Source organism: Bos indicus, chromosome 18 (assembly GCF_029378745.1).
Source record: "Bos indicus isolate NIAB-ARS_2022 breed Sahiwal x Tharparkar chromosome 18, NIAB-ARS_B.indTharparkar_mat_pri_1.0, whole genome shotgun sequence".
Lineage (NCBI taxonomy): Eukaryota > Metazoa > Chordata > Mammalia > Artiodactyla > Bovidae > Bos > Bos indicus.
In genome coordinates this window covers 24,468,562-24,494,201 of record NC_091777.1, presented here as the reverse complement: position 1 = coordinate 24,494,201, position 25,640 = coordinate 24,468,562, and the positions used below count along the sequence as shown (strand labels likewise).

Sequence of the window (25,640 nt, the reverse complement as noted above, 5' to 3'; positions counted from 1 at the left end):
ATGACAGAAATGTTGGACCTTGGTTTTCTCACCTGGGAAATGGGGACAGAGAAGCCAGACCTACAGAATCTGCTGGGTGGATGGGAGGCAACGTGAATGAAAGTGCTTTGTAAAAAAAAAAAAAAAAAAAGGTCATACCTGGGGAGGAATTACCCTTCAGGGGTGGATTCAGAGCCACAGGTGGGACCAGATAACCATAGGCACCGGTCACCCTGCTCTCGTTCCCACACCTGTTTATTCCACTCTGTTGGGTGCTTCCAGGCTGCACCTTTTTCAGGGTCTAAGACACCTGCTACTTGGGTTGTCTCAGAATTTTAACTGGACTTTTTTATATGAAAAGATCTAAAGTCTCCTGAGTTTCCCACTTTAAAGAATGACATAAGGAGCCCGACTCAACAGAGCTCTGACTCTGAAAGAAAAACCATTCCCCTGCCCCCAGCCAGCCCCCAGGTAACCATCTTCCACTGACTCCGCAATCAGTAGATCAGGCTCAGTGACTGCCCGCCCCCTCCCCCTACCCCGCCCCACTTTCCCTAAAGCATCTTTGGGGTGTGTGTCACCCTGTACTCCCAGTGAAAATGATGTGGCCTCCTTTTTTCCCCGAAGATTCTGCAACAGGGCCTCTCACAGTCAGAACAAGAACCCACAAATCTAGATTTCCGAGAGTATAAGAAACTGATAACCACGAAGAGAAATTCCAAATAGATGCCACCGACTAACCAAGCTATAAACCACCTCTCTGAATGAGCCAACACTAACCAGCAAGCACCACCAGAGGGCAGCACTCATGAGTGTGTATCAGAATTCAACCTAGAAATTCTTGGCAAAAGCCAATCTGCTCCCTCAGCTCAGAATATGATGAGTGACCTCAACCTGAGTGACCGGAGAGCTGTGTCCTGGGTTCCATGCTGCCCTCAAGAAGAGAGACAAAGGGAGTTTTCAGGGCCCACTCCCCCTCACTCAAGAACCCCCGGTCTACACTGGGTGGGATTCCCACAGAACGGCTTTGAAGGTATCTGTGAACACCGCAGAGACAGCTGTCTGTCAGATGGCCTTTGGACACTGACCTGGCTCTGCGAGGAGGATCCTGCAGAGGATCCTGCAGTGGAGACACACAGCTGGCCTTGCTGGCTTCCTATCCTCAGTCCCCGAGGAAGGTCCTGGGAGCCACAGGTAGCTCCTGGGCGTCATGTCCCTAACAGGGCAAGACCCGAACGTGGCCTCTATAGACTCATCTGGTTCCTATGCAGAAGCCACTTACTATGACACCCACCGCTCTGGGCCCTCTGAGCACCAGAAGCCAGAAGAATGTCCCAGAACACACATAAATCAAACCCAGGTCAACTGGAGTGAAAACCATGAAGATTTGTGCTCATGATCCCCCCAGAGCTTCTATCCACGGACTTCATAACAGCAACAAATATCCCCAAAGCTCCCTGATCAAGGTCCAGCACTGACCAGGGCAAAAAAGAGAGGTAAGATCTATGTACCACTCCCTTGCCCCCCAAACTCAGCCTGGCTGCTTGTGCGTGTTTTGGTTTTACAGTGTCTGACCCAAAAAGCAACATCCTGTCTGATTTGGTGGACTGGAGATTTCTTCTGTGGCCCAAAGTACCAGCCAGCACAGTAGGGAGTTCTGCCTGAAACACAGACCTCAGCCCCAGCTGGCTCCCATAACTGGGGGAGACTTCCTCGAAACTAACAGAGGTTCAACAGAAGTCATTTTTCCTGTTCCCGCCTCTCCTCTTCTCCCACGAGGCTTAGCAATCCAAAAGCCCACAGCCCTCGGGCCAGGTGAACAGAAGGTGAAAGAAAACCAGGTCACTAAATCAGTGGTAACTTGGAAAAGAGGAAGAAGAGGGGTCGGAGAGGAATCCCAAGACAGTGTCCAGGGTGGCCTTTGGCCTGAACGCTGGCGCTGCAGGTTCCTCCTCGGGGCCAGGTTCAGATGGCCAGCCAGTGTTGCAACTGCAGAGAGAGACAGCAAGGCCAGGGTCAGGGTGGGCAGGGACCGAGGGACGAGGGCTGCTGTTCACAGCAGGACACACAGACGGGGCGGAAAGCACAGCCGCTCCCTTCAAAGACCTGGAGAACACCTGGGAGGGTTCCCTAACTGTCACATGGGGACTGCCCTGGTGGTTTGTCCGCTGGCTAAGAATCCAGCAGCCAATGCAGGGGACATGGGTTCAATCCCTAGTCCGGGAAGATTCCACATGCTGCAGGGCAACTATGCCCATGCGCCACAGCTACCGAGATCTAGAGCCCACATGCTGCCACTGAAGCCCGTGCTCTGCAACAAGAAAAGCCGCTGCAGTGAGAAACCCAAGCGCCCCAGCCAGAGAGCAGCCCCCGCCTGCTGCAATGAGAGAAAGCCCGCACAGCAATGAAGACCAAGCACAGCCAAAAATAAATACAATAAAACAGAGAAAAATCAAATTTTCACTGAGACCCAGAAAGGGCAAAGGACACTTTGCAAAGTCACACAGTCAATCTGAAGCAGGGGAATCACAGGGAAACTCCCCAACCCCCACCCCCACATTTTGAAAGGGAAAACAGTAGGGCTTAGATCACCAAGTTACTGATGTACTTGCAGAGCTTCCTTCAAGATAAGCAAGCCTCAACCTAATCTGGGGATACTCCACGGTCACAACTCAAAGAGGGAGAACAGAGTTGAGGAAATTGGGGCATCCGGTACCTCAGGACCAAGGAGCAGAGGGGCAGGCGGAAGCTGGTAGTGGGCAGAAGACAGGCCCCTTTTCCTCCAATCCTAATATCATACCCCGAGGCGCTCTGGGGTTTCTGGTGTGTATGGTGTGTGGTCCTGCCTTAGCACAGCAGGGAGCAGTGGGTCCCCACCCCTCAGCCCCCGCCAGAACGGTCCAAGCTGCACCTACTTGGAACTGCCTGATGTCCCTCTGGGCCACCAGGTGATGCTCGCTCTCTGGAGTTATGCCATAGGCCAGTCTCTGTGAGGATGGAGAAGTGGAGGAGGCCTCAGCTTGGCCCAGGGACACCCTTCCAGCAGCCCAGAGCACACCCCACATCAGGGCCACCTGCTGCTTGTCCCTACAGGCCCACATGGACAGCAGGAGAGGTTTGTACAAGACGCTCTCCACCCTGCTTTATGGAGCTGGTCAGTTCACTCTGAGATATGCATTCGGTGAATGCTTACTGAGCCAGTGACTGCTGTCACACACTGGCCTTGGCCCTGGGGGTCCAGGGCTGAAGGACACCCACACGCTCTGCTTTGGGGGAGCTTACAGCTCACAGAAGGGGCTGACACTGAACAAACACACACACAGGCACTTTTACAACCACGACCAGAGGCAGTACTGCAGACAAGCTCAGAGCACAGAGAGAAAACAGTGACAGAACCTCAGTCCTGCCTGGGGACCTGGGCCACCTTCTTAGGGGGCTAGACACAGGGTGGACTCAGGGAATGGGTCTGGAATCAATATCTGATCACTAGGTGGGGGGACCTCAAAGTGTGAAGAATAAAAGTACTCAAAGTAGGTCCTGGTTCCACGTCCAGGATGAGCTCACTGAACACGGTCCTCCCAGGGGCCCAGAAGTTCCAGGACCGTAGGATTTCATGAACAGGAGACATGTCTCAAGGGGGTGGGGGTGGACACAGCCCTGCCTGGGACCCTCTTCCCGAAGTTCCTGTACGGCTCGCTCTTTTAGGTCCTCCTGTGTGTATCTGTCCTTTCATGAGAACGTGAGTCCAGGGGAGTGTGTCTAATGCCAAGAATACGGTCTGCCCTGTGCAGATTCTCAGTAAGTATGAGTAAAGACCGTGGGTAAAGAAGGAATAAAATCAGAAGGACATGAGGAAAAGACTGTCACCATTATTTATAAAGAAAGGGCATTAAACCGAAGAATAAGGCAGACGTAATTTCAGTTAAAATTCTTTGGTTCCCAAATACCTGATTATATGTATCTGCAATGCACACAGCTCAAAGAAGAAATGTCCTTTGGAAATCTCTGGTTTAGGCTGATCAGGTATCAGGTTCAGGAAAAAGGCAGATGAAATCCAAAATACAAGGTCATAGTGAATACAGATAGGGAGAGTGGGAGACAGCTAGAGTTATGACAGACCTTAGGAGATGGGACTCAGGAGTGGGCATAGTTAATGCAGACTAATTCCTCCCTAAGGGACTGGAGGGCTGAGCTCATCAAGGTGACAATGGTGGGAGCAGCGTGTGAGCACGCACGTATGACAGACGACATAACTGCAGGCATCACGCACTGGCAACCTACGGTGTGCCAGGCCCCGGGCTAAGCATTCCCTTTCTCCGCTCAAGGCCCACCTGATTATCCCAGGGTATAAAAGTGGAACCTGAGGCTTAGGGGTAAATAACACGGCCAACATGGTGGGTCCGTCTGACTCTAGAGTCTGTGTCCTGTCTGTCTCTCTTTTTTAAAGATTTATTTTATTGAAGTATAGTTGATTTACAATGCTATGCAAGTTTCTGCTATACATCAAAGTGACTCAGCTATGTGTATTCTTTTTTTCGTGGTGTGTGTTTTTTTTAAATTTTTACAATGTTGTGTTGGGCCATACAACCATGTGAATCAACCACAATCACACATACATCGCCCCCCTTTCCTTCCTGTCTGTCTCTCACCCCAGCAGGAATGAGTTGGGATGTGCCTTCTCCTGCTCTCCCCACCCTCCCAGCTGTCCCCCACCCTGCCCCGCTGTCCCCCACTCTGCCCTGGGCTGGTTCAGAGCTCACCTCTCGAATGGAGCCCCGGGTGCTGAAGAACTTGTAGACGATGTAGGCGGGCACCAGAACCATGGAGGAGCCCGCGATGCCCCATCCGACCCAGTTGGCCCAGAGTGGGAAGATGTAGTCATCGTAAGTGAGTGGCTTGAAATTGATGATACTCACAATCACCACAAACTGGGGGAGGAAAGGATACAAGGATGAAGGAGAAGAGAGACAAGGAGAGAGAGGGGAGGAGGTGGGGGGGAGGGAGAGAGGCAGAGAGGGATCAGAGAGAAGTGAGGACCAATGCATGAGACGGATGCAGGGGATGGAGGGAAAGAGAGAAAGGATTCAAGGAAGGATGGATAATGAAAAGGAGACAAAGAAACAGGAGCAATACAAGTGGAAGACTAGAAAGGTGACCCTGGAGCTGGGCTGAGGGGTGGCACACACAGCCCCCACCCCAGACCTGGCTCCAGGCTGGACACCCTGCTCACACGGAAGCCTCCTTGGAATCAACAGGGCAGGCGGAGCCTCCTGAGCAGGTCTCTGCATCCCAACCTCCTCCCCTTAGAAGCAAAGATCCCCACCTCCACCCTCACCCCAGGACGCTCCTACCACACACTACGCACCAGGAGGAAGGCAGGGCTGACAAACTTCCAGCAGAGTCTCCAGTACAGGCCAGGCTTGAACCCCATCATCTGCTGGATGTCGTTGCTGAACCTGTCCACTCCTGCGTACACACAGGCAGGCCTGTCACTGAGGCCCCTGCAGAGCCCGGGGCCACCCACTCCCCTCTGCTGCCTCCCTGGAGGGGCTGCCCCCAGGTGGAGAGCAGAAAGCGGGGGCAAGCAGGGGCACCCTGGCTTATAGCAGACCTGGGGATGGGCACTTGGCTGGTTCAGAACAGGTGAGAACACACTCAAGGGTAGCATCCCCTTGTGTGAGTAACCCCAATTCACTTTTTAGAAGGAAAACCAGGGCCTGGGGAGGGGACACTTGTCCCTGTTACACAGCCAGGGTGGCCTGATCCCAAAGCCCAGCTCTTTCCTCTTGCTTCCTGAATCTTAAAACAGTGATGACTGTGGGTACAGAGGCTTCCCCGACTTTAATCTGGTAGAAGGGACCAGACTCTTTCTGGTGAGCAGAAAAGAGTGAGAATAGGATAAACACGTTAATTGTGACACACTGGGGACTTTCCCTGTGGCGCTAGGGGTAAAGAACCCGCCTGCCGGTGCAGGAGACATGAGACGCAGGTTCAATCCTTCATTCAGAAAGATCCCCTGAAGGAAGGCATGACAACCCACTCTAGTATTCTTGCCTGGAGAATCCCACAGGCAGCGGAGCCTGGTGGGCTAAAGTCTGCTAAACTTGGTAGAAAGTGAAATGTGCTGTCATTCGTTTTTTCCCCGCGCATGTGTGCTACGTCACTTCAGTCGTGTCCGACTCTGTGCGACCCCATAGACGGCAGCCCACCAGGCTCCCCCGTCCCTGGGATTCTCCAGGCAAGAACACTGGAGTGGGTTGCCATTTCCTTCTCCAATGCATGAAAGTGAAAAGTGAAAGTGAAGTTGCTCAGTGTCCAACCCTCAGCGATCCCATGGACTTCAGCCTACCAGGCTCCTCTGTCCATGGGATTTTCCAGGCAGGAGTACTGGAGTGTGGTGCCATTGCCTTCTCCGGGGCTAAAGTCTACAGGGTTGCAAAGAGTCGGACACGACTGAAGCGACTTAGCACACATGCGCGGGGGAAAAAGCGAATGACAGCACGTTTCACTTTCTACCAAGTTCTCCCCGTTCAGCTCCAGAATAAGGTTGCCAGAGAAAATACAGGACACTCAGTTGCATTTGATTTTCAGAGACAACAATATTAAATTTTAGTTTAAGAAATTTCATGCAGTATTTGGGGCATACAATAAAAAAAATTACCCATTATCTGAAATTCAAGTTTAACAAGGCATCTTGTATCCTGGATTGACTAAATCTGGCAGCCCTACTCTAGAATGAATGGCATGGCTCAGGGAGCAGCAGTTATCTCCGAATTCCTCTCTTAACAGCTGACACTGATGCCTCTGGGGCCTTTGCCACCTCTTGTTAAAGGGAGTTCATGCAAAGATGAGTTGAGAGCTAAGACCAATATAAGCCACTTATACAACTCTGAGATCAGCCAGTGACAGCCCTGGAAATGAAAATCCCCTTTTCCTGACCAGGTGAGAAAGGTCTCCAGAAGCCCAGGGGGCCGAGGCTTTTCCACACACACTCAGGGCCCAGCACCTACCATAAAACCAGGAGACGCCGATGGCTTCCATGAGCACAGCAAAAAGAATGGAGGTCCCCGCCGCAAACGTGTCCAACAGGGTCAGCACATATATTCCACCCTGGGGCATGGACAGAGAGAGCCTGAGGCCTTCATGGCTAGAAATAGCGATCAACTGTTACATCCATCAAATTGAGCTCTCCCCTGTCCAGCTCACTTGGAACTCACCCCTACCCCATACTCAAGTAATGAGGTTTAGGGTGCTACTGTGTTGCTGCTACATATTCTAACAAAGACCTTCTGGGGTCACTGAGTCTGGGGGTGGGGACTTCAGCCAGTAAATAGCAAGCTGGGAGACTTGCAGGATTCAATCCCTGGTCAGGGAACTAAATCCTGCATGACACAACAGAAAGATCTCACATGCCTCAGAAGATGGAAGATCCTACGTGCCACAGCGAAGACACAGTACAGCCAAATAAATAAATAAATCATTAGTATTAAGGAAAAAAAGCAAGATGGATTTTATCAATGAAAAAAATGTTGCCTTCCATGAAAGTAACAAAGGATGCTGCAGCCATCAAGCCATCACATTACAGCTGCCCTGAAGGTGAGCCCTGAGGGAATTCAGGATAGAAACAGGATGCCTGCCATATAGCAACCAACTGCTGCAGTCACCCACTGCGGGGGCACTCAGCTTGAAGAAGTGTGGATACTGGCCCCCAGACAGCAGAGGTGTATATCAAAGGAATGATTTCAATGAGCCCAGACTCTTGCATCTTCCTATAGACAGAAAAGCCCTAAACTCCTTAATTTGAGATGTTTGGTTTTCTTTAATTAACGGTAATCTTTTGATGTTCCAACTTCCTTGTTCTTTGTTGCAAAAACTCATATATTCTTGAGGCAGGAGATAGATGGGCTCCAGCTTTGACATTTACAACTGGCCCCCTGTTCACACTTACTGGAGTGATAAAAAGACAGACTCCAGGCCAGACACTCACTACCAGCCCTGTGTTTACATTTCCTGAAGCAAGAGACTAATGGGCTCTGGGCTACATGTTTAGGACCAAAGGCCTGCCTACATTTTGAGATCCGCATTTCGATATGACAATAGGAATACGGTGGTTAACCGGGCATTGGGTATTTTATTGGCATGAACAGTGAGGGGCTGCTGCTGCTAAGTTGCTTCAGTCATGTCCGACTGTACGACCCCAGAGACGGCAGCCCACCAGGCTCCCCTGCTCCTGGGATTCTCCAGGCAAGAACACTGGAGTGGGTTGCCATTTCCTTCTCCAATGCGTGAAAGTGAAGTCGCTCAGTCGTGTCCCACTCTTCGCGACCCCATGGACTGCAGCCTACCAGGCTCCTCCGTCCATGGGATTTTCCAGGCAAGAGTACTGGAGTGGGGTGCCATTGCCTTCTCCGAGAGAGGGGCTAAACTCTGTTAAGAGAGCAAGAGGTCATACGTTTTCCATCCTTGGGCCAGGGAGACACTGCTACTGCTGCTGCTAAGTCACTTCAGTCGTGTCTGACTCTGTGTGACCCCATAGATGGCAGCCCACCAGGCTCCCTCATCCCTGGAATTCTCCAGGTAACAACACTGGAGTGGGTTGCCATTTCCTTCTCCAATGCATGAAAGTGAAAAGTGAAAGTGCAGTCACTCAGTCGTGTCTGACCCTCAGCAACCCCATGGACTGAAGCCTTCCAGGCTCCTCCGTCCATGAGATTTTCCAGGCAGGAGTACTGGAGTGGGGTGCCATTGCCTTCTCCGAGGGACACTACACATGTGCAAAAGGCTTCTTGGGGTCAAAAATGCAGGGAATGCCAGGCCATAATAATGCCAGACCCCCTCCATATGCCTCTGCGACGAAATCCATCTTGACTCAGAAATGTGTGCACACCCAGGAAAGGGTCCTGACTGGCCAAGAAGAAGATAAAGACCTGGAAGAGTTCCCCTTTAACAAGGATTTAAACTTTCCAAAGGCTTGACTCTAACAACTCTGAGTTCACTCATGCATCTTCCCATATGCACTCTGCTTTTCTAATATATACTTTACTTTCCTCTATACATTCCGTCTCCTTGTCTGATTTTTCCTTACAAGGCAGCCAAGGACTAGGGATGGAGATTCTAGTCACCGGCCCCTGTGGTCTAATGGTTAGGATTCCTTTCCACCCAGGCAACCAGGGTTTGTTTCTAGTCAGGGAACTAAGGTCTTGTTTCCAGCCACTGCTTATTGCAAGCTACTGCTTACTGATGCGTGCATCCAAAATCATCCTGGCTCCTCCCTGACCTCGTCGGAACAGCCCCTCAGAGCGATCTGAGATGCTGTGCCAAGCTTAGGGCTTCCTTAGTGTTCAGATGGTAAAGAATCTGCCTGCAGAGCAGGAGACCCTGGTTAGATCACTGGGTCATTGAAGATCCCCTGGAGAAAGGAATGGCTATCTGCTTCAGTATTTTTGCCTGGAGAATTCCAAGGAAAGAGAAGCCTGGCGGGCAACAGTCCACGGAGTCGCAAAGAATCAGACACAACTGAGCAACTAACACTTTCAGGCTAAGTCCTCAGTTTGGTTCACCAAATAAAACCGATTTCTCAACTTTCAGGTTGTGTACTTTTTTTCAGTTGACAGTTTAAAATGGCCCTTTGCTGCTCCCCACCCCCAAACCAATAAACAGGTTTGCCTGGATGTCCTCAGGCTTAGAGGGGATAGACAACAATGGGATATAATCCTAGAGGACTGGACCACAGAGTTCAGGATACCAGGTACTGCCATGGTCCCCCTAGTCCTACCTTCTGTTTCAAGTCTGGGAATATCTGGCTGGATTGAAATGCAGCCTCACAAGCCCCAGGTGACCCAGAGGTAAGCCCCCCTCACCTTGGTTATACAAAACAGAGCCAGAAGGAAGGTTCCAAAGGAGACAGCAAACGTGAAGAGTTTCCGGTGTCGCTTCAGAACCTGGAAGTCATCAGCCAGGCCCGTGATGACCGCCTCCATGCCTCCCATCTGGAGGGGACCGGGCAGGGTGGGATGCAGAGGTGAATGAAAATTGTGGCCCGCCATATCAGCAAACAAAGGATGCTCCAGCCATCAGCTCCCAACCAAAGGTACACCCTGAGGGGACTCAGGATGGGAAAAAAACAGGATACTGGCCCTAGATGGCTAAGATACATATTAAATGATTTCAGTGAGCCCAGACTCTTGCATCTTTCCCTTAAAGAAAAGCATTAAATTTGTTAACTTGAGATGTTTGGTTTTCTTCAGTTAACACTGACCCCCTGGTTTTTGTTGCAAAACTCCTATATATGCTAGCTCCTCCCTTACCTCTTCAGAGCAGCCTCAGAGCAATCTGATAGGCTGCTGCCCAGGCTTGAAAATTTGCCAAATAGACCATAGGAAATTTGCCAAATAGACCATAATTATCAACTTTAAGGCTGTGTAAATTTTTTCAGTCCCTGGGGTCCAGGGAGTCCAGTCTCAGGTACCCAGCTCCCTCGGACCTCCTAGCAGCCCTGGACTCACGCACCCCAAGAGATTTCTAGAGAAACTGGCAGGTTCAGCTTTCTCCCTATCCTCTCACCCTACTTCTGCCCTGTTGTCAACCAAGCTCAGAACTCAGAAACCGTGTGAGAGGGGGCCAAGAGTTAACTCCTATCTCCCCCTATCAACAGGGTCTTGACTCCTGTCCACTCACTCAGCCTGAGTGGATGCTGATGAAATACCACGGGAAGAATGGTTGGTGAGAGAACAGAAGTTATGAAACTCCGAATTCAGTTTCCCCGTCTGTAAAAGGAGAATACTGGGCTGGCTTATCCCAGGTCCCTTCTAATATAAATTTCCACAGTGCCAAGGGGTTTCTCCTAGTTTCTGGCAGGTGGCTCAGTGATAAAAAGAAAAGGAGGGCACAGCAACCCACTCCAGTATTCTTGCCTGGAGAATTCCGTGGACAGAGAAGGCTGGAGGGCTATAGTCCATGGAGTTGCAGAGAGTTAGACACAAGTGAGCACACACACCGTCAGCGTTGACTTTCTGAGTACTGATTTCTTTGTTTGCATTTAAATAGGGCCTTATGGAAACAACTACTGATCAGGGATTTGAATGGGGGAAAACTTGAGACTTAGTAGTGTGTGTGTATTTGGGGAGGGAGGGTCAGAGTCTAGTGGTGTCTGTGGGCAGAGGTAATCTGAACAAGGTCACTCACCGAGCTGTCAATTCCCAGAGCCAGGAGCATGATGAAGAACACAATGGCCCAGAATGTGGATCCCGAGAGGGTAGAAATGGCTTCTGGGTACAGGATGAAGACTAGGCCAGCTCCTGGAAGAAACATCAAGGACCTCATCAATGGCTGGGGCTGTGGGTCTGAGCTGCAGATGACAGGGGAGCATTTTGAGTCCCAATAAGCCCTAGTCCAGCCCCATCATATTTGGTCAGTCATGTGTGGATAGAGCAAACCAAAGTTCTAAAGATGATGGACAGGGACTTCTCTGGTGGTCCAGTGGTTAAGATGCTACACTTCCAACGAAAGGGCTGTGAGTTCGATACCTGGTCGGGGAACTAAGAACTTATATGCCATGTGGTGAGGCCAAGAAAGTAAATAAATAAATATGACTGATGAAGCCAGATCCAAAATAAGGCTGCAAAGAAGGTGGGGTCATCTTAACACAGCTCTTGAATGCATAGGTGAGAAGCTGAGAGGCGCTTGGGAGCCATGGAAAATTTGTTGACGAAGAAAGCTAGTGACTTGATTTCCCAAGAGTTTGATATCAGTTTCATATCACCAGAATGCCAAGGGTTCGATCCCTGGGTTAGAAAGATCCTCTGGAGAAGGAAATGGCAATCCACTTCAATATTCTTGCCTGGAGAATTCCATGGACAATGGAGCCTGGTGGGCTACAGTCCGTGAGGTCCCAAAGAGTCAGACACGATTGAATGACTAAGCAGGTACACATGTGCCAAGGAGGTTGACCTTAAACAGCCAAGCCCGAGAGCCGTACCTCTCCTGGACAGCTACGGGTCTCAAACCCCACCTCCTACACCTCGTGAGGGATCCTCTTACTCTCAAAAGTTTGTGAGTTTTCAGAGTTCATCAGAGGCAGCCCCTGCCCAGGTCTCAGCCTATCTGTGGCCATAAAAATACGAGAAGGAAGAAAGAAAGAATATGAGAAGCTGTGGGGAAGCATAGGCTCTACTATAGGACTGGTCAGGGTTCAGTTGCTAGCATCATGCCTCACTAGCTGGGTGACCTGGAACAACTTTAATAGACTGAATTTCAGCTTTCTAATCTTTAAAATGGGTCTATTAAGACTTGCCTGGCAGCACTGCCAGAACTAAGCCAAGATATATCAAGTGCTTAGCCCAGGGGCTGGTACAGAGTAGGTGCTCCAAAAACCTATCTGGCCTGGCCTGATTCAGAAGATTCTGCCTGGAATTTCTTCTGATGGCCTCAAAGAAAGTCCATCCAGCAGCAGCAGGGAAGGCCCCACGTCCAGCTCCCCTTGGTCCTGCAGCCACAGGAGAACTGCACAGCTGAGAAGAAGGTGAGTTTCTCAGCCCCTTCCTTCTCAGTGGGCAGGACTACCCACCCACCTTCAGTGGCAACATCCTCAATGTTGACCTTGTGTTCATGGGCCATGTAACCAAGGATGGAGAAGATGGCGAACCCGGAGATGAAGCTGGTGACACAGTTGATGGTGCTGGTCAGCAGGGCATCCCTGGGGAAAAGCAGCACTGTTAATTCAAGTTGTCTGACTCTCCACAACCCTCTAATGGGCCATCTATGGAATCCACCGCTTTGAATGCCATCCCCCTCTTCAGTTTGCTGATGCCATCCAGACCCCAGTGCCCCACCATCCCTGGGTCAGAGCCTGTGGATGTAGGAAATAGGTCAACAACTGCTGGATAAAACACTCTGATACCACAAACTGCTATCAAACTCTTGTTGGGAGACTGAATCACCAGTCTCCTTCTTCAACAAACTTTCCGTGGCTCCCCAGTGCCTCTCAACTTCTCACCCAGGCATTAAAGAGCTTTGCTAAGATGACCTCACCTTCTTCCCAGCCTTCTTTCATTAGACTCTCTAACACGCACTCTCTGAGCAAGCCAGTGAATCTGCTGGTTCACAAACATACCACCTCTCCTGGCTCTGCTCATGCTGTTTGTGATCCACGCACTCCATGTCTGCCTATCCCAACCCTAACTCTCTACCAAGGCTCACCTCAAGTGCACCCTCTATGCTCTCAGTGATCCTCTATCAGAAGGCTGATTGCCCCATTTCCTTAGCCTCCCCACAGCCTGTCTCACTGGCATGCATTCATCCTACTCTGCCTTGTATCAGGGATTCTGTCTTAAGCCTTTGACAGAGAGTGATGAAGCAGCCCCATCTGTGCCCCTGTCTGAAGCCTTCACAGCACTGGGCCAGCAGGAGGCAGCATTAAATGCTTACAGAGCCAGCTGATCTAGAGCACCGTCTTCTGACTCTCCTACCCTGAGCAGGCTTTTTATTCTTCCCTGTGGTCTTAAGTTCTGACCCTGCCAGGGCCCTCACCCCTCAAGCAACCAGCCTGGATACTCCGCCCTTGTCTGCCCCCCACGCGTCAGACGGACAGGGGGCAGTGCTGGTTGCTCTGAAAGCCACAGTGTCCCTCTGTCACAGCTCTGCACTCCCATGATTTCCCAGGGTTAGTGGCCTCAACTATCCCAGTTCCTCAGCTTGCACTGCTTAAGTGTCCTGAAGTGACATATGTTCACCAGGACCCCCATAGGCCATGTCAGAGTTCATAGAACATCCAGGATGGTCTTTACTCTGCCTCATTTCACAGGGAACTAAACCCAAGAAGAAAATCTGACTTGTTCCAGACGAGAACCCTCTTTTCTACCCCTGTGAGGGTCCCTAGGATTTAGAGCTTTCTGGAATCCCAGGAAGGATCTTACCTGTAGCAGTTATTGTCAAATTTGTTGTAACTAGCAAATGCAATCAAGACTCCAAATCCAGCCCCCAAGGAAAAGAATATCTGAGTTGCAGCATCAATCCACACCTGAAATGGGCAGATAAAGGCCATCACCCTCTGCTCCCAGAGAACTGGACTACCTCACTGCTCCAGACGGGCTGAGAAGCCCCAGGGATGCTCTTAGACTCAGGAAATGAGATCTAGCCAGAGATGGGCAGTCACACAACTCCTGCTGCCCAGCAGCCTGTACAAAATCACTGTGGAGAGAGGCTGGGGTCTCTCTGGCATCATCCAGCCTTGGGTGGTCATGAGTAAGCTCACCCTGGAGGAACTCACTGGCTCAATTTGATATTTTGATTTTCAAAGAAAGTTAAAAACGGAAAGTTAATAAACTAAATGTGGCTTTAAAGTGGATGTGGCAAGGGCAAAGGGTTTAGACTATCTCAGGTGTTATGGAGACAACAGCTTCAGGAAGGAGTTACGATTCCTAGTAGCTTCTACCAACCCACAGAGAGTGGGGACTCCTTGGTGCCCAATGGGGCTTACTTCCCTCATCTGATGGATGATGAAATTACATGGCTAGAAGCCTGGAGATCTGAGCTCCTCCAATTGCTCAGCCTCATCGTCTAGCCCTGGTCAATTTCACTATCTATATCTCAGTTTCCTCATCTGTACAATGGGTATAATTTTACCTAGCTCGCCAGGACAAAGCCACAATCAGAGCCATGAGACTTCTGTCATCTCCCCACTTTGTAAGCAGAGGGTGTAACAAGAGAAGCCATCTGATGGAGGAAGACAGAGCTGCTCCTTCAGATGTCAGGCTATTTCTACTGTTGGAAAGATTTAAGATATATAAACAGTGCAGAACAGATAGAACTCTGACTTGCTTCACAATTTACAAGGCTGATTTGTTTCCTACGCTATTTTTCTGGCAGTTACTAAGGAAGCAGGTTTTTCTCTTGGTTATTGGGCTATAACACTGAGTTATGCCTGGAGAGTAGAAGCTGTGTCCCTCCTAAACCTCATTGGTCCTCCCTGCCAGGATATCGTGGGTTCAAAAAGAGTATGGGGATGTCTTTGGGGATTCTGAGGGGAATATGTTGAGGTGTTGTCACTGAGGAGCACATGAGTGATGAGGTTGCAAATCATCTCAGCTGTGATCTGAAGATGCTCAAGGCCCTAGGAACCTCCAAGGTGTCTCTGCTCCTGGCCTCACACCGCTGTTTTGGACTCCACTCCAAATTCACCCCACCTGCATGGTAGTCTCTGGGCAGGACAGTGAGCTAAAGTAGATGTGAGGAGAGACAGTCAGTAGGGTTTGGGTCCCCCCATGGCTGATGCTACTCCTTATGCTGACATCACAGACGGTACCAGAGGCCAGGGTTTGGAGACCAGAGTAGAAATAGGTCTGGGGTGTTGGAGTGGGTTAGGGGGCCATGACATTGGGCAGGGGTAAGAACCCAGGACAGCATAGTGCTGTCTTTGAAACGAGGGGGTCTGCAAAGGCCACTTAGTAGAACCACAGATTCCAGACCATCAGAGCTGGACAGGCTCAGGGATACTGTTTGGGTGCAGATGAAACTGGTCTTTGGTCAGATGGAGATGCTGCCGCTCAGAGTGGGGAGGATCCATCCCAGGCCACACAGAGCACTGAGAACCCTCCTCACCCTGGCCCAAAGGTGGGTGGCCCAAGGGTGGGTGGTCGCTGGGCACTGACCGTGGCCTCTTTTAGGCGGTAGAAGTCGATGTGCAGGTAGGCGTTGATGCCGTTGGAGGCGCCGGGCAGCGTGATGCCATGGACCAGGAGCACGAACAGCACGAGGTAAGGCAGCGTGGCTGTGATCCACACGACCTGGCAGTGGACAAGCTGGCCGTGAGAGCCTGGCTCTGCTGCCCGCGTGGTGCAGGGCTGGGGTGAGGGAGCCAGCACACCCTCCCACCACCTCCTTCCCACAGCGCACGTGCTAAAGGCTCCATCGCTAGGTCAGACCTGGGTTTCTCCAGGACAGAGTGGACAGACCAAGGCCGCACCTAGCGAGAAAGCCAGCCTGGAGGTGCTGCCACCAGGAAGCTAAGGGCAGCGAGAATGAAGACCAGGTTCTCACCGTGCCCAAGGCCTCCTCTTCTACAAGCTGCCTGTACTGACGCCCAGGAAGAACTAGGCACCCCCACCTTTATGCCCTCCATTGTCCCTCTTCTCTCTCTGTCTTGTTTACCTTCATTCAAGCATATCCTCCTAAGTTCACTGCCCAGGAAGGGACGTGGTTGGGCAGAAAGTCCCATCCATAGCAGTTCTTTCTTTTGGGCACAAACAATTTAGGGCAAATACAAACTGCCCTGTCCAGAAACCTGTAAGGGAAGAGGCTGACCCCAGACTAAGAGACACTTGCCCGTCTTGCCCAAGCTGAAGAAACAGAGAAGTGGGGAGAGGAGAAGGTTGTGTGGCTTCCTCTTTGTTCCTTCTCACCCCTGACTATACATGAGAATACTCTGGGGGAAAGTATAGACTGAAAATGTCAAAGTTCAGATTCCATTTTTGGAATTTCTGATTGGATTGGTCTGGGGTGGGTGCTGCACTTCAGGCTTTAAAAGCTCCCCCTGGCACTTTCCTGGTGGTCTATCAGCTAAGACTCCATGCTTCCAATGCTGGGGGCCTGGGTTTGATCCCTGGTTGGGAAACTAGACCTCACACTCTGCAACTAAGAGTACAATGCTGCAACTAAGGATCCTGCATGCTGCAATTAAGACTTGGCATAGCCAAATAAATATATATATATATAATTTTTTTTTAAAGCTCTCCCAGGTTGCAGGGGACAAAGATAGATGAGGAACATTTATGAAGTGATTTCCACCTGCTAGCCCAGCACCGAGGACCTCTCACCCCATCCTCCCAACTGCCCTGGAGGCTGGCAGGACCATTAATGGGCCTCACTTTGCAGATGAGGACACTGAAGCTTAGGGGGCATCATTCATCCTGAGGGAATGATGGTGTCTGGACTCCAACACAGGTCATCTGACCACAAAGCTGTGTTCTTAATCCTTCATGCTACTTTATGTTTGAGCCCCAGGTTCAAGTCTTTTCTGTCAAGACTCCTATGAAACCCTGTCTGTCTCTTGGCCTCAGTGTCCCCATTTGTACAAGCACCTGGAGTAGATGGTCTTGGAGAACCTTTTAGGTCAGCATTTAGATGTTCAGTACAGGCTTGTAGTTACTAAGGCTGGTTGAGCCAAGGACTACTAGTTGGAGGAGGCAGACAGGACTCCAGGGCAGCAAACAGCACTGTGTTTGACACCCTTGTATGACGCCCTGGGGGCTAACTGACTCCTGACTCAAACCTCCAGCCTCCACCCTGCAGTGGTCAGTGGGCCAGGGTCACAGAGTGTGGTCTGTGGTAACCCCGTTCCCTGAATCAGACTGTACCCGCCCCTCGCCATCCCAGGCGCCAGCTGTGAAGTCATGCACCTTCCCAAACAGAGCCTTCACCAGCCAAGACAGAAAGTGTGAACATTTGCAATTCATCCCAGGCCAGTTCTGTGGCTGGGGCAGCCCGCTAAGAGAAGGTCCGTATCCTGTTCTAGACGTAGTCTGGGAAGAAATAAGCAACACTTGTGGTTTTCTCATGAGCCAAAGTATAAAAACAAAGAGCACAGCACTATCCTGTGTGAAGCTCCTTATTCTAGAAAGCCCCTCCCCATGGACTGCAGGGCCCTTTGCCCACTCAGCTGCCAGAACACTGGAGGACTTAAGCAAAATGTGGGCGGGGACTTTGGGTGACGTATCTTCATCTGGGGCGGGGCTTCCTAGGGCAACACCCTTGCCCTGCCAGGCCCCTCACTACACTCCTCAGGGGGAGGGGATGAGTCCTCCTCTGAAGGTACCTTTGTATAAAGGAATGGAACATGTTCAGCTCCACTCCTTTTCTCTTTAGCATCGGTCCCCTCAGAGACAACTCCTGCCTGCTCCAGCCAAGTGCTAAACCAGGTGGGGCAGGCTGTACCCCTTCAGCGAAGGTAATAGGAAACTTAATGTGGGGGTGCAATATTAGAAATGCGTGGTGGCCCCTCACACAGGCTGGCAGCAGCAGTAAAACTCATATACCTTCTGCATCTCTTTTGTCTGCAGAGGCCAGAAGAGCCCTGCTCCGGACCCCCAGGAGAGGCACGAAGAGGCTGGATGAGGCTGGCCTGGGGCTTCTGTGGCTTCGCTTGCAGTTCCTTCCATTGACAACGCCTTCCTTCTGCTCCATCTCCACCTGCCCCTGTCCTTTGAGCTCTATCCCAAATGCCACCTTCTGCATGGTCTTTGCAGACCCTCTCAGTTTGATGAATTTCCTTCTGCCACTAATGCAGCTTTTTGGACCACAGGAACCATGGTAAGAAAAACCCTATATATTAAGACACATGGATTGCTATAACTGAATCACAAATTCCACAAGACAGCTCTTACTTTACTACAGGCAATGTACACTGCTATTATCTAGACAATTTCATTTTGAAAAACTGTGGTGACCCCCTAAATTGATTTAATGACAGTTGAAAAACCCAAAGTTTGTATCTCAAAGTGCAACCTGACTACCTGTTGAAAAATTATCTTCAAGGTAAAGAAAGTTAAGTTTTTAAAAAAGCAAGATCTGTAATAGTATGTATAGTTTGTGACCATTAGTGTTTTTGGAAATGGATGGGGATGCAAGAACAAATGTGATTGACCTACACCTGCCTGTAACACACATAATACTACAATCAACTGAATCTGTCATATTTACTCTTGCATCACTAATACTATCACCAAGCCTGGCACATAAGAGGTATCCATAAATGCTTGAAAAGTTGAAGTGGATTCAAAAGAACACTTAGTGAGGTTCCCCAAACTCATTTACCCACCCACCCTTCTTCCTACCTTCCCTTCTTCCCTCATTAGTTCTTCAATAAATATTTACTGAAGACCTACTATGTGTCAGGTATTGGGATGGTTGTGGTCCAATCCTGGCTCTGCTCTTAGAATTCCTCCAAGCCCTGGTCTGCATTTCATTTGGGTTCTTCCTTGGAGCAGATACCATGTCTCCAACATTCTAAGAGGAAGTTCCACTTCAAGCTCTTCTTGACAGATTTCATTCTCATTTGCTGCTGGTGCCTTGCTGCCATCTTTGCTATCTATCACTTAACCAAGACTCTAGGAGAACCACAGAGATGCCTGATGCATACCACTTTCCAAAATCAGTTGCCTAATGAAGCTTCTCATAAATTCAGGCTGCCTGATTATGATAGGTTGTTGCCTTGTAACTCCCTATGAACACACACTCCGTGTGTTCCATGTTGACTCTGGGCTTTACCACAAGACTTATTTTGGCCCCTGGGACAATAGCAAGCATGATGTAAAGAGAGACTAGAAGAGCTGCTTGCACATTAGGGTTTGTTTCCTTGGAACATGCTCTTGGAACTCAGCCACTACGCTGTAAGAAGCCTAAGCCACACAGCAAAACTATGTGGAAACAACCCAAGGTGCTCGGGTTGACAGCTCCAGTTGAGCTCCTAACCAGTACCAACTGCCCTCATTGAGTATGTGCCATCTTAAAGGTTCCAGCCCAGTCATGCCCCCAGACATGTAGCCCAAGCAATATCATATGGAGAAAAAGAACCATCTTGCTGAGCCAAGTCAACTCAAAGAATCATGAGAGACAATAAAGTGATTGTTATTTTTCTATCATGAAATCTTGAGCTCTTTTATTACACAGCAATAGCTAACCGAAACACTGGATAGAATATTTCCCAGCTACAGCCTCTTTAATACAGTCAAGCTCTACATAGACCCATAGGGTCCAAATGGAGTTGTTGTTCTCATGAAGTTTCTCAGGCTCAGAATCGATGTGGGCAAAGTCCTGATTATACTCCACCCTGAGGGGCTGGCTATGGGGAGCAGTGTTACCTAAGTCAGAACACCAACTCTGGCAAGCTGTCCTAGGTCATCTAACTCTGTACTCCTCTCCCTAGGAAACCTAAACTCTTGTGAGCACTCAGCACTGTGTCAGAGGATGTCCCAGGATTCATCCAGATATCTTCTAGAGCATTCTCTTTTACTCAAAGATTCAGGGGTGAGAATGATCAATTTTATAGTGAAGGAAATGGTTATATTCTAGAGAAGGCTGCAACACTGGCATTTTAGTCCCACAGAATCTAAGATTTATCAAATACATGTCAATAGATTGCTTTGGGCTTTGGGTGTCCTCATTCCCTGGTCTCTGCTATTAGGGAAGCTTTGGTGGGAAAGTGTGAGGAACCCTGATCCACTCACACCCCCTCACCCTACTGTTGGAGAGCCCAGAGCTTAGGAAAGGGAAGGGATTTGTCCGAGGTCTCCAGCAAGCTGGTGGCAGAGCTGGGGTGAAAACTTAGACTTTGTTCTTCTAGCATCACCTTTTCCTTTCACCAACTACCTGAATTACAGGTAGAAAAAACATATTTTTTTTTTTTTTTTTGAGGACAACCTCCCAACTAAAAGAGAAACAAAGACATTACCTTTCCTGATGTCTTCACTCCTTTCCAGAGGCTAAAAAACAGGACGATGACAACGATGATCAGACAGAGCAAAAGCTGCCACTGGGGCAGGCCAATGTCATGAATCCCACTGCTCTCATGCAGATGCAGGACACCACGCCTGCCGGGGGAGATGGTATCATCAGGGAGGCTGACCTAGGCCTTGACCGCAGGCCAGTCCCTGAAAGTGCACATCGATGGAGACGGGCCTGGGCTGCCCCAGCCTGTCCAGTCACAGCCTGTGCTTAGCACTGCCTTGCTCTAGCCAGCAAGTCTTCTTGGAAGATACCCCCACCCAAGGCTGTTCTTTCAACAGTTACAAAAGTTTTCAACATAATAAATATCTCTGCTTGCCAGGTCCTGGAGAGATGGTGGTGAATAAACAGAGGAAAGGTCTCTGTCCTCACAGCACTCACAGGCTAAAGCAGTGGATACTGGAACATCTGGCAATGTCTGGAGATATCGTTGATTGTCACAACTTGGGCAGAAGGCATCTAGAGCAGTGGACCCCAACCTTTTTGGCATCAGGGACCAGTTTCATGGAAGACAGTTTTTCCATGAGTTCAAGTGCATTATATTTACTTCACACTTTATTTCTATTATTATTATGTCAGCTCTACCTCAGATCATCAGGCATTAGATCTCAGAGGTTGGGGACCGCTGATCTAGAGGACAGAAAAGTGGAACACCCTACAATGCACAGGACAACATAAACATCCTATACGGCTTGAAACAGCCTCCAAAATTCCCGTGTTACTGAGCTTAAGAATCCCTGGGCTGGAAACTAAGAAGTAAACATTTCTCCTATTTTACTCAAACTAAACGTATGTATATCCTCTGGCTTAGCAATTCTACTCCTGGGTATCTGTCCAATAGAAACATATACACATGTTCATCAAAAGACATGGTGTAGAATGTTCACAGCAGCATTGTCCATAACAACTCCAAATTGCAAAATACTCAAGTATCTATCAACAGTAGACTAGATAAATTATGACATATTCATAAAGTAGAACATTATACAGCAACTAACTCTGTATGGATGAATCTCACACACATAATTTCACGAGAAAGAAGTCAAAACCGAAAGAGGGCTGCTGGGGGCTGGTGACAAGGCTGTGGACAAGGAGGTGATGGCTCCGGCCACGTAGAACTCCTGGGTGACAATAGCTGGTGCAAACATTCCCCATCTTGAGCTTTTTTTCCCTCTACAGTAAAAGGGCTCTCACGAGGTTTACACTGCAGAATATGAGACAGTGCTAGAACTCAGGAAATGCTCAACACCAATGATCATTGGAACTACCAATCTGATTGAGTCCCAGCCTTCAAGGGAACAGCAGCATCAGCAAAGAAGCTGAGAGGGGCCCAGAAAATTCAGCCAAGGGAGTCAGCAGGGCAGGCTCCACAGAGTGGGTATCTGGTGCTTTCTCTGCAGGCCCATGGGAGAGCAGGTGAGTTGAGCTGGAGTGCCTGGGTGTGGTAGGAGTGAGATGGGGAAGGTGTGGTGTTGACAGGCATACAGAGAAGTCTGCAGTGAGTGAATGAGCAGAGCTGTGTGACTGATCAAGGGTCACCAAGACCTGTGTTCCCATCCCCAGAACAGCCTTCATCCTGACCGCCCCGGGGCAGGATGTCATGGCTGTAAGCTACTCATCCTGCATCAGCTTCCCCAGCAATGAGTCTCCATGTCTGGTCCCTCCTAATCTTATCTCTTGATCTGCTACCAACACCCCATCCTCATGGCCCAATGTCAAGCCAGACCCATATTCCCTTCCTCCAGGACTGCTATAAAAACCTCCCCACTCCCCATCATCCCAGTCTCTCCAGTCAGACCCCTTAAACCCACAGGCTATGCTGCTGTAAAACCATCTGAGTCATCTCAAGTTGTGTTCTAACCTTGTCAGTCTCCTGCCCCCCAATCCTCAGAAGCTCTTTATCATCTAAAACAATGGTTCTCATGGGGTGCAAATTTGCCCCTGCCTTCTCCAGACATTTGGCAACATCCAGGGACATTTTTGGTTGTCATAGCTGGAGGGCAGGGTGGGTGTTGCTGGTATCTAGTGGGAAGAGGCCAGGGATAAGCTAGACATCCAAAATGCACAGGAGAGCCATCCCTCTGCAACATGGAATTATCCAGCCCCAGATGTCAAAAGTATCAAGGTTGTGAAATCCTGGTCAAGAGGATTAAAAAAAAAACAACAACAACAAAAGGCTTTCAGAATCTGAGGCCTTTCAGAATTGTCCTGTGCCAAGTGCATCCCCCTGCCTTGCCACATCATGCTTTTGGCTCCTTGTGACCGCCAGCCACTTGTCATTCCCCAGTTATATGAAGCTCTCATTGCTCTGGGCCTTGGAACTATCTGTTCCTTTCTGCCTAGAATACACTTTCTGGCCCAATGTGTCTTCCTGGCAAACTTCTCTCCCTGCTAGTCTCAGCTCTAAAATGATGCCCTAGCTGAGGCCCACTCTCCTGTCCTGAGAAGGAGGGAGAGGAAGAGAGAAAGAGAGGGGAGGAGACAGAGAGGGAGGGAGAAAAGCGGGGGAGAAAGTGAGACAGAGAGAGGGAGGAAGTGAGGGAGGGAGGAAGACGAAGATGAAGATAAGGAGGAAGAGGAGGAGGAGGAAGTGGAGGAAGAGAATGGGTTGGAGGAGGGGAGGGAAGTGAAGAGAAGTGAAGAAGAGAGACTGGGCATGTCTAAAAAGACAGAGAACTAGAATCAGGTACTGAACCCATCTGACTCTTAATCCTGCTTCTTTCCATTGCTTTACATACAATCAAGTGTTAAATGGTATGAGTAAGCATTTGGCCAATTTGACTGGGAAAAAAAAAAGGCTCTGAACCAACTGCGCTTGCTCTGAAACATGCTAAAATGACTCCAGCATCCCATCAGATGGCTGACATGCCCTCTAACCAGCCCGGTGACTCACATGTGTGCGACGTCCACTTTAAGGTTTGCAGTGGTTGTCTAGATATTTCATCAGTGAGAAAAGCTAGACTCCAGAGCTGATTTCCAAGGAAAGAGAATCCAGCCTCCTCCCCACTAGAGGCCCCAAGCCTTGGGGGTTAGGACAAGTAACTTGGGTTTGTTGCAGTTTTCCAGCAGTTTAATGAAATGAATCATCGTTAAGCATATGATCCAGACTTTCCGAAGTCTGCGGGCCAAACGGGCTCAGATCTCACTTGACATTTAAGTGCAGAGGGTTAGTGCTGGGGTGGAGAGAGAGGTCTTTGCCCCACTAGGAACAGGAAGGGAATAGAAGTTTTTTATTCCTGGTGCATGTTCACCAAGCGTGCCCTTTTACAGATAGAGTTACAGAGCATCAGGGTTTCTTTTTGCCTCAGGCTGTTTGGCTTCAGGCCTGGAGCCTGGGGAGCACTGCAGTTTTGTTCCCTTAAACGATATGTTCAGTTCATCAGCTTAAACGAGCACAAGATGGTAAGAGAATTGGCCAGCAGGCTCCAAGGAAAGTAAAAAAAAAAAAAAAAAACCCAGCTAGCCTCCTCAGGGTTGGCACTGGGAGTCCTACTTGCTGGGTTCCCAAACTGAAAGTGAGTAACTTTTAAAGCAGAAGCATTTAGATAAAAGGGCCATTAAAAACAAATCCCAGAGGCAGCCCATGACTCAGATACTGAGAAGCACACAAAAGCAGCCTGAAGGTGAGAAAGAGATGCATGAGAAGGGCTCCGATCTACCCACAGACACCTCTGCACTCCTGTCCCGAATACACCCCACTGGAGACCCTGAAGGGACAGAGAAGACAGAGAAGAGGCTCACGGATGGAGTGAGAGCCTCCACCCAGACAGCCTGGATTCAGATCCCTTCCGCCACTTCCCTAGAACCTGAACCACCACATTCTTATCTGTAAAACAGGAGTCATTTCCACCTCAGTGACCTGTGAAGACTAAGTGGGACGTGGACAGGAGGAGATGCTGATGCCTGGATCACAGCAGATATCAGACTTGGGGTGGAGGTGGGGGCACTTAAAAGGATGGAGGAGGGGAGGGAGGGTCGAAGGAGAGGATGGGAAGGGAGCTCTATAGAGCAAAAAGCTGCTGAAAATAAGTCTTGGACTCTGCCCTCAACGACATCCCCCAAGAGAATCAGCCCAATGCAAGAGAATTCCTTTTTCTACCTTCTCACAGCCAAGCTCGGAGGAAGTTTAAGGATGTAATTAAAGCAACCAGAGTCTCAAAATCCAACTCACCTCTCCTTCCTCCAGCAGCAGATCCACTGGCCATGAAGATGTCAGAGGAGGAATCAAATAACAACCAGGCAAGAGACGAGGCTACCATTTTCCATTTTAATTTATAAGGACGAGGGTTACCAAAAGCAAAAAGAAAAATCGTGGATTTTCCTCTATCATGAGATGATAAAGGAGAAAGCCCAGAACCAATTACATGTATCAGCAGCACCCTCAGCTCCACTATCCTCTACCATTCCAAACTGCACTCATAAACTGGGAAGACCTAAAACCTCTACCAGCAAGCTCTCCAGGGGTTCTGGGATTGTCTGAGGCCACACCCCCTCAGGAGAAGACTAAAGGAGGCCCTACATTTTCCATGACATGATACTGTAAGCATGTCAGACTGACCCCAGTAAGAATCTGTCAGAGATGGGAGAGTGCAATGGCCAAGACAGGGGCTGTCAACCTTGGCTGGATATTAGAATCAGTGGAGGAACTGTTAATAAAATCCCTGGACCACAGTTGCACCTGGACCAATAAAATGAATCTCGAGGCACAGCATCCAGGCACCAGTGTGTTTTAAGGCTCTCCAGGTGGTTCCAGTGAGCAGCCAGTGTTTAGCATCACTGGGCTGAGAGCTTGGACTTTGAAGCCAGACTTCCTAGGTTCAAACTCACTTCAAACGGCACTTCTAAATGCATGACTGGGACATAATCGAAGCTGGATAAATGTTAGTTTTGATGACAATAATAATTTGATATCATAATAACCATTCAAAATGTCTGGAATCCAATATAACACAGAGGTGAAGCCTGCAGGCTCTAGAGTTTCACTGCCTGGAAAGGCATGGGCTAGGGTGAAGAGAGCGAGGATCATGGAACAAAGGGTAAGGAGGAGCTCCCTCTCAAGAGTCCAGCAGATGCCATCTGCCAGGGTCCAAATCTTGACTCTGCACAGGACTAGCCGTGTGACCATGGGCCAGTGATTTACTGTTGCATCTGCAAAATGAAGCTAA

At 49.5% G+C, this 25,640-nt stretch overlaps 1 protein-coding gene across 6 annotated transcripts in view; it reads right to left on the bottom strand.

The window, feature by feature from the left end:
- Window positions 1-25,640, bottom strand: part of SLC6A2 (solute carrier family 6 member 2) — a 47,328-nt gene that overhangs the window by 6,392 nt on the left and 15,296 nt on the right. For 2 of the 6 annotated variants that reach the window (XM_070770582.1, XM_070770581.1), the window contains exons 5-14: window positions 20,423-20,561; window positions 15,627-15,761; window positions 13,893-13,996; window positions 12,549-12,673; window positions 11,164-11,276; window positions 9,840-9,968; window positions 6,990-7,089; window positions 5,345-5,445; window positions 4,740-4,907; window positions 2,895-2,966 (exon numbers count right to left, since the gene is read on the bottom strand). In XM_070770582.1, coding sequence (XP_070626683.1) covers window positions 2,895-2,966; window positions 4,740-4,907; window positions 5,345-5,445; window positions 6,990-7,089; window positions 9,840-9,968; window positions 11,164-11,276; window positions 12,549-12,673; window positions 13,893-13,996; window positions 15,627-15,761; window positions 20,423-20,561 — 1,186 coding nt within the window. Of the gene's footprint in view, window positions 1-523; window positions 1,969-2,894; window positions 2,967-4,739; window positions 4,908-5,344; window positions 5,446-6,989; window positions 7,090-9,839; window positions 9,969-11,163; window positions 11,277-12,548; window positions 12,674-13,892; window positions 13,997-15,626; window positions 15,762-20,422; window positions 20,562-25,640 lie in introns of those variants that run through there. The other 4 variants (XM_070770583.1, XM_070770585.1, XM_070770584.1 and 1 more) reach the window with 3 other exon arrangements.